This window comes from Erinaceus europaeus, chromosome 18 (genome assembly GCF_950295315.1).
Source record: "Erinaceus europaeus chromosome 18, mEriEur2.1, whole genome shotgun sequence".
Classification (NCBI taxonomy): Eukaryota; Metazoa; Chordata; class Mammalia; order Eulipotyphla; family Erinaceidae; genus Erinaceus; species Erinaceus europaeus.
The window spans coordinates 54,451,006-54,467,485 of record NC_080179.1 but is presented as its reverse complement, the minus strand read 5'-3'; the positions used below and the strand labels follow the sequence as shown (position 1 = coordinate 54,467,485).

Genomic DNA, 16,480 nt, shown 5'->3' with positions numbered 1-16,480 from the left:
CCGTAAGTATGATGGCTCCTAGATTAAACTTCTTGTAGTAATGAAAGTCCTTGCATGACTGAACAGTCTAGATCCTGGCCCTAATATTGTGCCAGGGTCTAGGAGATGCCCCATAAGCCTGAGATGGAGCCAACTGACTGAACCTGCTTCTTTGGCTGGGAATAGTGACCTATATGATTGAAAAGAGAGGCTCTTTCTCAGAGTTTAGAATCAGATCCCTTTACTGAGATGTCTAGAGCTCATTTTCAAAGTCAGCTTGAGTGTTCATAGTTTCACATTTCCTAAATTGGTTCCTATAACCAAGTCTTATTCTAGGCACCTTTGGTTCACTTTTTGACTTTTCTATTTTTTAGAATCTTCAACCAAAAGTGAAGGTTTTCATCTTCAATCTAAAACTCCAGGACTGCCCTTCTGCTAGGAAGAGTAAAGCCAGTATGATCTTTAGCCTGCTTAAAGGTAAGTGAACAATTGATAGAGTGGTTTTGAGTGATATTTGGTGCACTGGCAGTGCCTGGGGTAAGTTTTGAAAGTCTCAGATTTGAATAGAGGAAAGCAAGAGGCAAACTAGCCTGAGAATCCACCCCAGATAGATGTACTGTCCTTTGCCTCCTGTTCTTTTTTTTTTTTCTCTCCCCACCCTTTTTTTGTTCTTCTAGGGTTATTGCTGGGTCTCAGTGCCTGCACTATGAATCCACTGCTCCTGGAGGCTATTTTTTCCCTTTTGTTGCCCTTATTGTTTATCATTGTTGTTATTATTATTGCTGTCATTGCTGTTGGATACGACAGAGAGAAATTGAGAGAGGAGGGGAAGACAGGGGGAGAGAAAGATAGACACCTGCAGACCTGCTTCACTGCTTGTAAAGCGACCCCCCTGCAGGTAGAGAGCCGGGGCTCGAACCGGAATCCTTGTGCCAGTCCTTGCACTTTACACTATGTGGCCTTAACCTGCTGCACTACTGCCTGGCCCCCTGCCTCCTGTTCTGTCCTTCCCTTTGGCATAAGAGATGTTCTGTACAAGGATGTCTTATGTAATTTCAATTCTCAGGCCCTAGATGTCAGGTGAAAGCCTGAAAATTACTCTTTGCCTATCTTACCTTTTCTGTTATGCCTGCCTGTAGTCTATCAGCTCTCCCCTCTTGAGCAGGGCTGACTCTAACATACAGTCCCCTTAGGTTGTTTTATTCTGTTTCTTTATTACTCCAGCTTGCATTTGGCCCTGGTTGATACCTGATCAAAACCTTCAGGTCTTGGGTTGGGTGGCAGCTAACTTGGTAGAGCATGTATGTTACAATGTGTGAGGACCTGAGCTCAAACCCCCCAATCCTCACCTGCAAGGGGAAAGCTTCATGAGCAGACAAGTAGTTATGCAGGTAACTCTCCTCTCAGTTTTTCTGCCTATCATCTTATGTCAAAAAGAAAGACCACTTACGGGGGAAGCTTCACAAATGGTGGAGCAGTATTGCAGGTATCTCCTCTCTCTCTTTTCACCATATGTCAAGAAGGAAAAAAAAAAGAAAAAAACCACCAGACATAGTAGAACTATGTAGGCACTGAGTTCCAGTGATATCCTGGATGGGAAATAAATTAATTAAATTAATTTATTTTTTTAAAAACCTTTTGGTCTATGACCAACAGTTCATAGATTATCACTTCCATGTCTTAGCTGAAAAAATAATTTTAGTATTGTATAGAGTTCCTGGAAACTATAATTGTATTTTTATTTACTAGAGACAGAGAAGGCAGAGAGAGAGAACTTACAGCACCAAATCTTACTACAGTGTGGTGGAGGCTAGGCTCAAACCTGGGTCACTTATACAGCAAAGCAACACATTTTGCAGTTTTGTTTGTTTTACCAGAGCTCTGATAAGCTCCAGTTTATGGTGGTGCAGGGGATTGAACCTGGGGCTTTGGAACCTCATGCATGGAAGTTTTGTTTTTGCTTAATTATTATGCTCTCTCTCCTGCCCCATCTCATTTCAAATTCTTGAATGTGTATCTGACTGATGGCTTCTAGATGAGAAACTTCTCATGGTCCTTTTGATCAAGGGAAGGGTGGGGTCTATTAAGACAGCAGAGACTTAGAGCCACAAGAGACACTGCAGGAAAAGCTGAGGGGCACATTTCTGAGTATTTTAGTCCGATCATTCTATAAGGTCAAAAATTGGGATATAGGATATCAGTAGTGCCTTTTCTAGCCCTGTAACTACTGCTAAACTGGTTTTACTGACTTCATGAACATCATTCATAGATACTATTTACTAATCCGTATCACTCATTCTCACCTGTAAAATTAATATGTGTGTACATCCATGACTTTTTTCTATATTTACTGTTTTCTTCCTTGTATTTACTACAATTCTAGGACATTTCACTTGTATAATACCATTGCTCCCAAGATAACTTTTCATTTTTTCAGAGAGATTGAAAGGAGAAACACCATAGCTATTCTACCATTCATGGAGATAGCCCTCGTGCTATTCATGGTGCTCCTGTTTGGTCCTGGAACTCAGACCTGAGACCTCATGTTTCACAAGGCTGAGATACTGTCAGTCCTGTGACTCACCTATGATAATAGTATAGTTTCTTTACCTCTTGTCCTAAATTTTTTTTTAAGATTTTTAAAAATATTGATTTATTCCCTTTTGTTTCCCTTGTTTTATTGTTGTAGTTATTATTGTTGTTGCTATTGATGTCATTGTTGTTGGATAGGACAGAGAGAAATGGAAAGAGGAGGGGAAGACAAAGGGGGAGAGAAAGACAGACACCTGCAGACCTGCTTCACTACTTCTGAAGCGACTCCCCTGCAGGTGGAGAGCCGGGGGCTTGAACAGGGATCCTTACGCTGGTCCTTGCGCTTTGTACCACCTGTGCTTAACCTGCTGCGCTACTGCCCGACTCCTGAATTTATTTTTTATTGATTTACCAGTGGTTTACAATAGAAGATTTTAGAAGGGAGTCGGGCTGTAGTACAGCGGGCTAAGCGCAGGTGGCGCAAAGCACAAAGACCGGCATAAGGATCCCGGTTCGAACCCCGGCTCCCCATCTGCAGGGGAGTCGCTTCACAGGTGGTGAAGCAGGTCTGCAGGTGTCTATCTTTCTCTCCTCCTCTCTGTCTTCCCCTCCCTCTCTCCATTTCTCTCTGTCCTATCCAACAACAACAACAACAACAATAATAACTACAACAATAAAACAACAAGGGCAACAAAAGGGAAAAAATAAATAAAATAAATATAAAAAAAAGTTTAAAAAAAAAAGAAGATTTTAGAAGTATAGCCTCACACCTTCATGTGTATATGTGTGCAACTCACCACATATATACCATAGTTCCTATATCATCACACCAGTACAAGCCTCCACCTATGCCTGCCACTCCAATCTAAGAACTACCATCATTTTCACAGAATCTATGAGTTAATTTGCTTATTTTTTTAGATTTGCTTACTTATGAGATAGAAAAAGAGAAAAAAATCAGCGTTTCACTATGGTACATGTGATGCCAGGAATCAAACCCAAAACCTCATGCTTAGAATGTTGGCATTCTACCCATTGGACCACCTCCCAGGCCACTAAGTTGTGAGATAGAGATTAGAGCACTGCTCTGGGGTGGGGGACAGAACCCCGGTGATGGAAATGGTGTGGAATTATACCCCTATTGTCTTATAGTTTTATAAATCACTATTACATTACTAATAAAATTTAAAAAGAGACAGAGAGACATCAGTGCACTTCTCAGCTCTGGCATATAGTGATGCTGGGGATTGAACCTGGACTCTCAGGCATACAAGTCCCCTGCTGTAATGCACTGAGTTGTCTCCTCAGCCCTGTGAATTCTGTTCTTAGGTTCCAGTCCCCTTCCCCCCCCCCCATTGTTTTTTCTTCCAAGGTTATCGCTGGGGTTCAGTGCCTGCACTACGAATCCACTGCTCCTAGAGGCCATTTTTCCCATTTTTGTTGCCCTTGTTGTTGTTGTTATTGTTATTGCTGCTGTTGTTATTGGATAGGACAGAAAGAAACTGAGAGAGGAGGGAAAGGCAGAGGAAGAAAGATAGACACCTGTTACCTGCTTTACTGCTTGCAAAGCAACCCCCCTGCAGGTGGGGAGACAGGGCCTCGAACTGGGGTCCTTATGCTGATCTGTGCCCTTCACACAATGTGTGCTTAGCCCACTGTGCTGCCCCCCACTTTTTTTTTTAAGATTCAGTTTTATAAGAGAAAGAGACCAGAGCATTACTCAGTCATTTGCAGTGCCAGAGATGGAACCCTGTTTCTCATACATTCAGGGAATAATAATGTTCTGTCTTCAGCCAGCTCCCCACCAACCCGTCCTTTCCTGGTGGTGGAGTTCCTGTTTTCCGTATGTGAGACCTCAGGTTTAATCCCTGGCACCATGTGTACTGGAGTGGTCCTGTGGTTTCTATCTCTCTAAATGGCCACCCTGGTAAAGTTTACTACATTATAAAAATACTACAATAAGGGGCCAGGCAGTGGCACACTGGGTTAAATGCATGGGTTATAATCCTTAAGGACCCAGGTTCAAGTTGCCAGTCCCCATCTGTAGGGGGAAAGCTTGATGAACAATGAAGCAGTGCTACAAGTATCTCTCTATATTACCCCTTCCCTCTCACTTTCTTTCTGTTCTATCAGATAAAAATTTTAAAGTAAAAGAAATGCTACAATGTATAAGACTTCACTGCTTGTTGATGCTTGAGTCCTTCTAAATTAAATGTACAGCAATGTGGTCCCCAGAGCAGCATCAGCATCACCTGGAAACTTGTTAGACTTTCATAGCCTCAAACTCACTCTGGACCTACTAGATCAGAAACTGTGGAACAGGGCTAGTGAGCTCTGCATGTGATTCTTATGCATGTGAAAATTTGAGAACCACTGTTATAGGTAGAAATTACTTCTGAACGTCTTAGTCCCTGTTATTTTCCAAAACATCTTTGGAACCATTGCTTGGAGTTTGGATGAATTGTGTAAATGTATAGACATGTATTTAACCCGGTGTGCCACTGCCTGCCCCCTTATTGTAGTATTTTTTATAATGTAATAAACTTTACCAGGGTGACCATTTAGAGAGATAGAAACCAGAGTACCACTCCGGTAGAAAGCTATAGACTGTAGTCTTGTATATTATTGATTGGACTTAAAGCAGACTATTAATTAAACTTATTCTATTATAGCCATAAATAAAGACCAAGTGCTCACTATTGGGTCTGACATGAATACCTTCTTAAAGTGTTCATCAAGTTCCTCAAAAAGGTAAGGTTAGATTCTGTGAACTGTCAATAACCAATACCTGTTTAATACTCTATTCTTTCACATGTGTGAAATAGTCATGGGACTATTACCCTTTTGAGCTGGCAAATTTATTTTGACCACTCTGGAGATAAGGGATAAAGGGTCAGAGGAGAGAACAGGGAAAACTCATTTTGCAATGAGCCTGGATTCCACATAGTTCTGCATCTTACCTTGTTCCTCATCAAGGAAACACTAGCAGAGGTAGGAGTTGAACTCCTGCCTTTGAGCTTAAGATCTTGTTTGGAGGTAGCATGATCATGTGGTAAAGAAGCTGGAAAAGATAGAACTGACTATCCCACTTGAGTAAGTGAGGTGAGCTATCTGCCTCCATTTCCTCATAAAAATGTGAAGTATCTTCTCCAAAAGGAAGCAGCATAGAAGGGAGACTCAGCTGCTGCAGCAGAGGGCTAACACAGTGTTCTGGAACAGCGTTTAAATCTCTGACCTTGTAAATATTTTTACACAATGGTTAAAGCATGAAAAATTATACATTATATACTTACAACACATTTGTGGTTAATAGGATAATAACATCTTTCATGTACTTAAATCCCAATACTTTTATCAAGTGAGAGAGGGCACTGTAGACTTTCCCAGAGCTCCAGTGCTCCGCTACAATGTGTTGCTTACAGGGGAGAAGGCTGTCTGTGATTTTAATATACATTTATATTGCTAAGTATGTGTGTAATGTATAGACATGCATGTGTATCCAGGGGGGTGGGCAGTGGCAAACCCTCTAAAGTACACATATTACTGTGCACAAGGACCTGGGAGGTGGCACAGTGGATAAAATACTGGGCTCTCAAGCATGAAGTCTGAACTGATCCTTAGCATTACATGTTCTAGAATGGTGATCTGGCTTTTTTTCTCTTCCTCCCATAAATAAAAATAAATAAATATAATTTGTTCTTTAAGAAGAAAGGTTAGTAATTATACTATTCATGTCTTCTAATTATTTGCTACCTCTGAGTTTTTGTTTAATAGGTCTTCCCTCAGTACTTCTGGAATCTTTTTTTTTATAGCTGAAAATTTTTCTTTATATGAACGTGATATTTTCTTTTTTATTTTTATTTATTTATTTTTTAACATATATATATATTTACAGAGAGAAATGGAGAGAGGAGGGGAAGACTGGTGGGGAGCCGGGGCTTGAACTGGGATCCTTCCACTGGTTTTGCGCTTTGCGCCACCTGCGCTTAACCCGCTTCGTTACCACTCACCTCCCCTTTTTAATATTTATTTATTTATTCCCTTTTGTTGCCCTTGTTGTTTTATTGTTGTAGTTATTATTGTTATTGATGTCATTGTTGTTGGATAGGATAGAGTTAAATAGAGAGAGGAGGGGAAGACTGAGGGGGAGAGAAAGATAGAGACACCTGCAGACCTGCTTCACCTCTAGTGAAGCAATTCCCCTGCAGGTGGGGAGCGGGGGGCTCAAACCAGGATCCTTACACTGTTCCTTGCAAAGCACTTTGCGCCACCTGTGCTTAACATGCTGCACTACCGCCTAGCTCCCCTTCTTTTATTTTTTATTTACTTATTATTGGATAGAGAGAGAGATAAATTAAAAAGGGGAGGGCAGATAGAGAGAAAGGAGAAAGGGCTGGGTGGTAGTGCACAAACTGGCATAAGGATCCTGGTTCAGGTCTCCAGCTCCTCACCTGCAGGGGAGTATATTCACAAGTAGTGAAGCAGGTCTTCAGATGACTTTCTCTCCACTCTCTGTCTTTCGCTTCTCTCTCTCTTTCTCTCTGTCCTATCCAACAACAACAGCAATAACAATAATTGCAACAGGCAACAAAAATGGGAAAAAATGGCCTTCAGTAGCAGTGGATTTGTAGTGCAGGCACCAAGTCTCATGAAGGCAAAGAGAGAGAGAGAGAGGGAAGGAGACACCTGTAGCTTTACCACTTGTGAAGCTTTCACCCTGCATGTGGGGACTAGGGGCTAGAACCTGGGTCCTTGTGCACTGTAATATGTATGCTTAGTCATATGCACCACTGCCTGGCCCCCTTCTAGAATCTTTATTAAATGAACATGTCACACTGTTTATTAATTTGGGGACATGTGTAACTCAGAGCAGTTAGTTAATATGTTCCCTTTGCTTTTCTTTTCTTTCTTTCTTTTTCTTTTTTTTTTTTTTTACCAGAGCACTGCTCAGCTCGGGCTTATGGTGGTGCAGGAGATTGAACCTGGGACTTGGGAGCCTTAGGCATGAGAGTCTGTTTGCATAACCATTATGCTATTTACCCTCCACTCTTAATATGTTCCTTTATGTCACTTTGATCTACAGATCCTGTTCTCTGACTGACAACCTGGCCCATCAGACTGACCTTTGGTGGGACTCTGAGGCCACAGGAGACTCCTCACTACCTGACTCAGCATATCAGAAAGTCTGGGAAATGTTTGCTAACCAGTCTAGAAGAGAAAGGGATGCTTTTTTGAAGGATGTTTTTCCTGAAGGTTTTCTGTGGGGTGTCTCCACAGGCGCCTTCAATGTAGAAGGAGGCTGGGCAGAGGATGGAAGAGGAGCAAGCATCTGGGATCAGCTTGATCACAAGAACGCCAAAATGGGCCAAGTGACACCAAAGGTGGCCAGTGACAGTTACCATAAGGTGGACACTGATGTGGCCCTGCTTCGTGGCCTCCGGGCTCAGGTCTACAAATTTTCTATCTCCTGGTCCCGCATTTTCCCCACTGGACACAAGCACAACCCCAACTTCCAGGGCATTGCCTACTATAACAAGCTGATTGACAGCCTGCTGGACTCAAACATAGAGCCCATGGCCACACTGTTCCACTGGGACCTGCCGCAGGCCCTGCAGGATCACGGAGGATGGCACAATGAGAGCATGGTAGATGTCTTCCTGGACTATGCTGACTTCTGCTTTTCCACTTTCGGGGACCGTGTGAAGCTGTGGGTGACCTTCCATGAGCCATGGGTGATGAGCTATGCAGGATATGGCACTGGCCAACACCCACCAGGAGTCACTGACCCAGGGGTGGCCTCTTTTAAGGTATTTTCTCTGCTTGTAGCTCTTAGTCATTGAAGGAGAAAGTATATTTGGTGGAAGAAAGTGATTTTTATCTTTTATCAAAATATTTTTACTTTTTGTACTTAAAGGATATCCGAGGGAAGGGAGAAATCATAAATTGTTAATTACGGGGCAGGGAGATAGCATAATGGTTATTAAACAGACTCTGATGTCTGAGGCTCCAAGGTTCCAGGTTCAATTCCTCACACCAACATAACCCAGAGCTGAGTAGTGTTCTGGTAAAAATAAATAAATCCTTAAAAATAGTTAATTAATACTTTGTCCAAGCAGTATAATACCACTTTAAAAACAACTATTTCATCCTCATAACATTGATGGACAATAATTAGAACTCAGAGATGAGACATGATTTTGGTCATGATTATCTTACAAATGAATCATAAGTTCAAAACCGGAATTTGAGTGCAAGTCTACTTGACTCCAAAGCAAATTTTCCATGTCAGTGCTCTTAGTTATAGGTAACAGTAAACCCAATGTGAACTGACTTTATAGAGGTACAGATTGGGGTGGGGATACAAGAAATTGAGAAATCACACTTTTAGTTTTCAGGGTGGAGTAGAATCAGACCACACTGTTACCAAGATCCAAATCTTCTTTGTTTTGTTTTAAGGTAAACAGAAATTTTAACTTTTTTTTAAAGAATAACTTTTAAAATGTTTTTATTTAGGATTTGTGAGACAGAAAGTGAGAGGGAAGTGGGGAAAGGAGAGAGAGAGAGAGAGCGAGTGAATGCTATAGCACTGCTTTACCACTTATGAAGATTTCCCCCCCAACACATTTTTCCCCATGTGGTCACTTGGGGCTTGAACCCAGGCCTTTGGGCATGGTAACACATGTGCTCCATTGGTGAGCTGCCTACTAGATCCAACATATTATAAGATCTTAATTTTTTTTTTTAAGATCTTAATTTTTTATTGACACCAGTAACTTTGCCGGTACACTTGTTGATTTGTTGACATTGCTGATACCAACATCGCCTTAATTTGTTGAGGTTTTTTTTTTTTTTGGTTTATGTTGGCATTAATAATTATGAACTGAAAAAAAATTTAAAATGATGAACTAATATAATTCATTGTCAGCATTACTGTCTTTTTGAAAAAAAGTATTTTGATGGGAAAGAAAGACTAAGAGAAAGATCAGAGCACTGCTCAGCTCTGGTATATGGTGGAACTGGCAATTATATGTTGGACTTAAAGGTCTTTATAATTTGCTAACGTTGACATTAGTGTTAACTTATTAACATTATTTTTGACTTATTACCAGTTTGTTAACATTGCCATCATTCTTTCTAAACATTGTGTTTTTTTTTTTTTGTTTTTTTTTGTCGTTCCTTACAAGGTGGCTCATGTGGTGCTCAAGGCCCATGCTAGAGTTTGGCATCACTACAACAGCCACCATCGTCCACAGCAGCAGGGGCGTGTGGGCATTGTGCTGAACTCAGACTGGGCAGAACCCCTATCACCAGAGAGACCTGAGGATGTGAGAGCCTCTGAACGCTACTTACACTTCATGCTGGGCTGGTTTGCACACCCCATCTTTGTGGACGGAGACTACCCAGCTGCCTTGAGGACTCGGATCCAACAGATGAATAAACAGTGCCCCAGTCCTGTGGCCCAGCTCCCTGAGTTCACTAAGGCAGAGAAGCAGCTTCTGAAAGGCTCTGCTGATTTTCTAGGTCTCTCCCATTACACTTCCCGCCTCATCAGCAAGGCTCAACACCATACCTGTACCCCCAGTTATGATACTATTGGCGGCTTTTCCCAACACATGGATCCTATGTGGCCCCGGACCTCTTCCCCTTGGGTTCGTGTGGTGCCCTGGGGTATAAGGAGACTTTTAAAATTTATATCCTTGGAATATACAAGAGGAAAAGTTCCAGTCTTCCTGGCCGGGAATGGCATGCCCACAGGGGAAAGTGAAGATCTCTTTAATGATTCCTCAAGAGTAGACTATTTCAATCAGTACATCAATGAAGTACTCAAGGGTAAGATAGCATAATGATTATGCGGAGAGACTCTCATGCCTGAGCCTCCAAAGTCCCAGGTTCAAGCCTGTGCACCAGTACAAACTAGAGCTGAGCAGTGCTCTGGTTTAAAAAAAAAGAAAAAGAAAGAAAGTAGTAGTTATGCCTCTATCCTTTCTGCAAGCCTTATAAGCTTCTAATGTATTTATTTTGCAAATACTTATTGTATGCCAGTTATATTCCATAATTTGTAAAAACTGAAGCTCTGATAGATTAAATGATCCAAACAGGATCAAAGAGATGATAATAATAATAAAGTAAAATAAAAAGTAACATCAGAGGTGGAAGAGACAGCATAGAATGGTTATGCAAAGCAACTCTCATGCTTTTTAAAATTTTATTTATTCCCTTTTGTTGTCCTTGTTTTATTGTTGTAGTTATTAGAGAAATGGAGAGAGGAGGGGATGACAGAGGGTGCAAGACAGATACCTGCAGACCTGCTTCACCGCCTGTGAAGCGACTCCTCTGCAGGTGGGGAGCCGGGGTCCTTGTGCATTGTGCCACCTGTGCTTAACCCACTGCGCTACAGCCTGACTCCCACAACTCTCATGCTTAAGGCTCTGAGGTCCCAGGTTCAGTCCCCTGCACCATCATGAGCCAGAGCTGAGCAGTGCTCTGATGGATAAATAAACAAATAAATAAATATTTTTTTAAAAAGGCCAGGTGGTGGTACACCTGGTCGAGCACACAAGTTACAATGTGCAAGGACCCATATTTGAGACCCCAGCCTCAAATTCATTTTTTGCTTATCTCCACAGCTGTCAAGGAGGACTCCGTGGATGTTCAATGCTACATTGTTCGTTCCCTCATTGATGGCTTTGAAGGCCCCTCTGGTTATAGCCAGAGGTTCGGGCTACACCATGTCAATTTTAGTGACAGCAACAAGCCAAGGACTCCTAGGAAATCTGCCCACTTTTTCACCAGCATCGTTGAAAAGAATGGTTTCCTCTCAAAGGCAGTGAAAATACTGCCCCCACCTAGACCAGTAAACATCTCCCCCCAAATCAGAGCCTTTACATTTCCATCTGAGGTTCCCTCAAAAGCTAAAGTAGTTTGGGAGAAGTTCTCCAATCAACCCAAGTTTGAAAGAGATCTGTTCTACCATGGCACATTTCGGAATGACTTTCTGTGGGGTGTGTCCTCTTCAGCTTATCAGATTGAAGGAGCTTGGGATGCTGATGGCAAGGGCCCCAGCATCTGGGATAACTTCACCCACACCCCAGGGAACAATGTGAAAGACAATGCCACTGGAGACATAGCCTGTGACAGCTATCACCAACTGGATGCCGACCTGAATGTGCTCCGAGCTCTAAAGGTGAAGGCCTACCGCTTCTCTTTGTCCTGGTCTCGGATTTTCCCAACTGGGAGAAACAATTCTATCAACATTCATGGTGTTGACTATTACAACCGGCTGATTGATGGCTTGGTGGCAAGCAACATCTTTCCCATGGTAACACTGTTCCACTGGGACCTTCCCCAAGCCCTCCAGGACATCGGAGGCTGGGAGGATCCTTCTTTGGTTGACTTGTTTAACAGCTATGCAGACTTTTGCTTCCAGACCTTTGGTGACAGAGTGAAGTTCTGGATGACCTTTAACGAGCCCACATTCCAGGCATGGTTGGGCTATGGTGCAGGGGTTTTTCCCCCAAATGTGAAGGACCCAGGCCAAGGACCTTACAGGATTGGCCATGCAATCATCAAAGCCCATGCCAGAGTCTATCACACTTATGACGAGAAATACAGGCAGGAGCAAAATGGTGTCATCTCTCTAAGCCTCAGCACACACTGGGCAGAGCCCAAGTCACCCAAACTCCAAAGAGATGTGGAGGCAGCTGACCGAATGCTGCAATTCTCCCTGGGCTGGTTTGCCCACCCCATTTTTCGAAATGGGGACTATCCCGATGCCATGAAGTGGAAAGTGGGAAACAGGAGTGAACTACAGCATCTGCCTACCTCTCGCCTTCCCAGCTTCACTGAGGAAGAGAAGAGGTACATTCAGTCTACAGCTGATGTTTTCTGCCTCAACACCTACTCCACCAGAATCGTGCGGCATACGACACCCCGGCTAAACCCGCCCTCCTATGAAGACGACCAGGAGGCTATCGAGGAGGAAGACTCCTCCTGGCCTGCCACAGCAATGAACAGAGCTGTGCCCTGGGGGATTCGAAGACTGCTTAACTGGATCAAAGAAGAATATGGGGACATCCCCATTTATATCACTGAAAATGGTGTGGCACTGAGAAATCCAAAAGTGGAGGACACTGATAGGATATTTTACCACAAAACGTACATCAATGAAGCACTGAAAGGTATGTTGAGGGTTCATATCCCTTGAAAAATCCTCAAAAATTCACATCAGGTGCAGGATGGATTATGAATCAACATGTCTTTTCATTCTTCTCCTGTATGAGATTACATATCCCTTTGAGAATATGTAGGAAAAAAGCTAAAATTATTTCAAATGTATGTACACCGAATAGCAACAAGAATATTTTATTGTTTAAATATGTAGTAATAATAATAGTTATTATTATAACTATTATGTATAACCATTATGCTATCTCCCCTCACCCAAAAATATGTATTTATTAGTAGAGAACGAAAGAATAGAGACCAGAGCACTGCTCAGCTCTGTCATAAGGTGGTGCCAGGGATTGAATCTGCAACCTCTGGGACGTCAGACAGTAATAAAAGTATTTCCATGGGCAGAGGAGTTAGCATAATGGTCATGCAAACAGACTCTCATGCCTGAAGTGCTGAGAATCTAGCAGTGAATAGAGTGGCCCAGGAGGTGGTATAGCAGTGTAGTGTCTGGCGTATTAGCATGAGATCCTAAGTTTGACCCTTGGTGTTACATATAGCAGAATGATACTCTGGTTCTGTAGCTTACTCATTAATATATTTTTTAAAATACTTTATTTATTAATGAGAATGATAGGAGGAGAGAGAGAAAGAACCAGGTGTCACACTGGTACTTGTGCTGCCAGGGGTTGAACTCGGAACCTCATGCTTGAGAGTTCAGTGCTTTATCCATTGCGTCACTTCCCAGATCACTCATCAATAGATTAAAAAAAATTTTTTTTAAACCTTGTTTATAGCAGTGAGCCGATACTTTTCTGTAGCTTTGGAAGCAGCTCAACTGTTAGAACGTCAAACTTCCAAACCTGAGGTTTCTAGTTTATTCCCCAGTGTTGTGTATACCATTATGGTCCTCTGGCTTTTCTCTTTCTCTCAATCAATGTGAAATTCTGTCTACCTAGTATGAAGTAAATAAAAAAGCAAGTCTTTAAAAAATAAGTCAGAAGAACTTATATTCTGGTGAGTTCCAAGAATCCCAGAGCAAGAAACTCAACTAACTCACTTTCCTTTAATTTCAGTTCTTTCTTTTCTCTTTTTTCTCATCTTCCTTCCTTCCTTTTTTTTTTTCTTCACCATGATTATTGCTTAGACTTGATGTATATGACTCCACAGCTCTCAGTGTTCTTTTTTTTTCTTCCTGTTTTAATAGAGGATGAGAGACAGGGAGGGAGAGAGAGAGGAAGAGACAGAGAAGGAGGGAAACTTACACCACTGCTCCACTACTTGTAAAACAGCCCCTTGCAGGGTGTGACTGGGGACTTGAATGTGGGTCATCACACATGGTTATGTTCACTCTACCAGATCCATCACCACCTGGCTTCCTGTGTTTAATTTCTTTTTTTATTTGATGCTCAGTGAACTCAGGGATCAGCACATACATGATGCTGTTGAGTGAGTGACCTCTTGTCTCTAGTTTTTTTTTTTTTTTTTTTCCTAAATTTAGTTAGTGAAGAGAGATACTACAGTACCACTGGTGCTGTCTGGTGCTTCCATGTAGCACCAGGGCTCAAAACCAGGACCTAGTCCACAGTAAAGTTTATGCTGTACCCCCAGTCCTTCTATGTTTCACTTCCAAAGTTGAGTAGTAGTCTTGAATTTGTGACTAGGTCCTTGACCTCCACAAAATAATTTGACCAGTCATTAACACTTAATCAAGGTTATCAAAAGGAAAGATAAGCAAGGTGACCTGTGTGTCTGTCAGGGCTTGTGTTGTTTGTGTGTACAAGTTGCTGGTGTAGGACTGCTGTCTAGAGTGGGAGAACCAGTTCTTGACTGAGTTGCTTAGATTCTTACCTCCTGGTACTAACATTTTCTCCTCTCTCTGTGGAATGTTCTCAGCCTACAGGCTCGATGGTGTAGACCTTCGAGGGTATTCTGCATGGTCTCTGATGGACAACTTTGAGTGGCTGGAAGGCTACACTGTCAAGTTTGGATTGTACAGTGTTGACTTTAATCATGCGAACAGGCCTCGCACAGCAAGAGTCTCCACCAGGTACTACACAGAGGTGATCACCAACAATGGCATGCCACTGCCCAGAGAAGACGAATTTGTCTATGGACATTTTCCCAAAGGCTTTGTGTGGAGTGCAGCTTCTGCTGCATATCAGGTGAGTAGCTCATATCATTCGGACGATATCAATCACATACATACTCTGTGCTGGGCTCATTGCTGGGGAGGGCAGCTATGTGAACAGTGTTTCCCAAGACCTGTGAGAGGGAAGGGTGGGGTGCCACTCAGGTTGTCTGGGAGAGTCTTTTCCCAATAATATAGCTTCATCACATCCTGGTTGAGGTTGACCAATACAACAGCATAACTCTTGTAATTGTGTGGGTGTGGATGGGCACGATAAAACCTGGAAGAACGCAAAACATGCAAATAAGAAGATTCTCCCCACACCTGTCACCTCACACCTGATCTCTTCCAAGCAGACTGTCTGCCTAAATTTTCTGTAGCATAGCTGTGTGCTTTTTCTGATGTCCTAACATCATGCACTATCTTGAGTTCTACCTAAGCAAAGTCTACAATAAAAATCAAATTGGCTTGCCCAGGCAATTAGTGGTGCATCCTCCTTTACATCTTCTGTTCCCATACTTTGTCTTGATGCAGGTATAGGACTCCCTGTGCCCTAGGTGGAACATGGGAAGGGGAGGTGGTTATTGGTGTGAGCTGATCTGAATGGAGTGTCCTCAGTTGTTAGGTTACTTCCAGGTGACTTACTTGAGATGCTGATATTTTTCAGGAAAGTGAGGCCTAGCTGCTTCCAGATGACAGTGCTATCAGGAAAATAAAAGTCACAGATACAGAGACACAGGTCCTGATTAGAAGTGCTGCATCTTGGAGTCGGGCGGTAGCGCAGCAGGTTAAGCGCATGTGGGTGCAAAGCCCAAGGACCAGCATAAGGATCCTGGTTCAAGCTCTGGGCTCCCCACCTGCAGGGGGATCACTTCTTAAGTGGTGAAGCAGGTCTGCAGGTGTCTATCTTTCTCTCCCCCTCTGTCGTCCCCTCCTCTCTCGATTTCTCTGTCCTATGCAACAATGACGACAGCAATAATAACTACAGCAATAAAACAACAAGGGTGGCAGTCAGGCAGTAGCACAGCAGGTTAAGCGCAGGTGGCACAAAGCACAAGGACTGGCGTAAGGATCCCGCTTCAAGCCCCAGCTCCCCACCTTCAGGAGAGTCACTTCACAGGCAGTGAAGCAGGTCTCCAGGTGTCTATCCTTCTCTCCCCCTCTCTGTCTTCCCCTCCTCTCTCCATTTCTCTCTGTCCTGTCCAACAAGGACATCAATACAACAAGGGCAACAAAAGGGAATAAATAAATATTAAAAAAAAGAAGTGCTACCTCCATACCAGGCATCATTGGGCTTAGCTTGGCCATGATTAAGAGTGAGATGCATAGGATTGTTCGTTCAGACTCTTCATGAGCTCCCACCATGCGCTAACTGCTGCAAGATCTGCTGAAACCCTCTGAGGGAAGGCATACATATACCTGAGACCTCATGGTTTTGTGGTAAGCTAGTGAGCTACATTCAGGTGCATAATGCAGCACAGTGCATAGAATGTGTGTACAAAAGCAGACGGGGCTGGGAGGTAGGCACAGGGTTAAGCGCACATAGAACAAAGCTCAGGGGGTCCGGTGGTAGCACAAAGCTCAGGGGGTCCGGTGGTAGCACAGCAGGTTAAGCACAAATGGCATGAAGCGCAACGACCAGCGTAAGGATCCCGGTTTGAGCCCCCA

The 16,480-nt window shown here is 42.9% G+C and overlaps 1 protein-coding gene across 1 annotated transcript in view; it reads left to right on the top strand.

Moving 5' to 3' along the window:
* The first annotated feature begins 359 nt into the window (after positions 1-359).
* LCT (lactase) overlaps positions 360-16,480 on the top strand; it is a 36,506-nt gene continuing 20,385 nt past the window's right edge. Inside the window, exons 1-6 of the mRNA XM_060178046.1 lie at positions 360-456; positions 5,184-5,262; positions 7,595-8,318; positions 9,696-10,341; positions 11,139-12,689; positions 14,578-14,846. Coding sequence (XP_060034029.1) covers positions 435-456; positions 5,184-5,262; positions 7,595-8,318; positions 9,696-10,341; positions 11,139-12,689; positions 14,578-14,846 — 3,291 coding nt within the window. The 5' untranslated portion in view covers positions 360-434. The remainder of the gene's footprint in view (positions 457-5,183; positions 5,263-7,594; positions 8,319-9,695; positions 10,342-11,138; positions 12,690-14,577; positions 14,847-16,480) is intronic.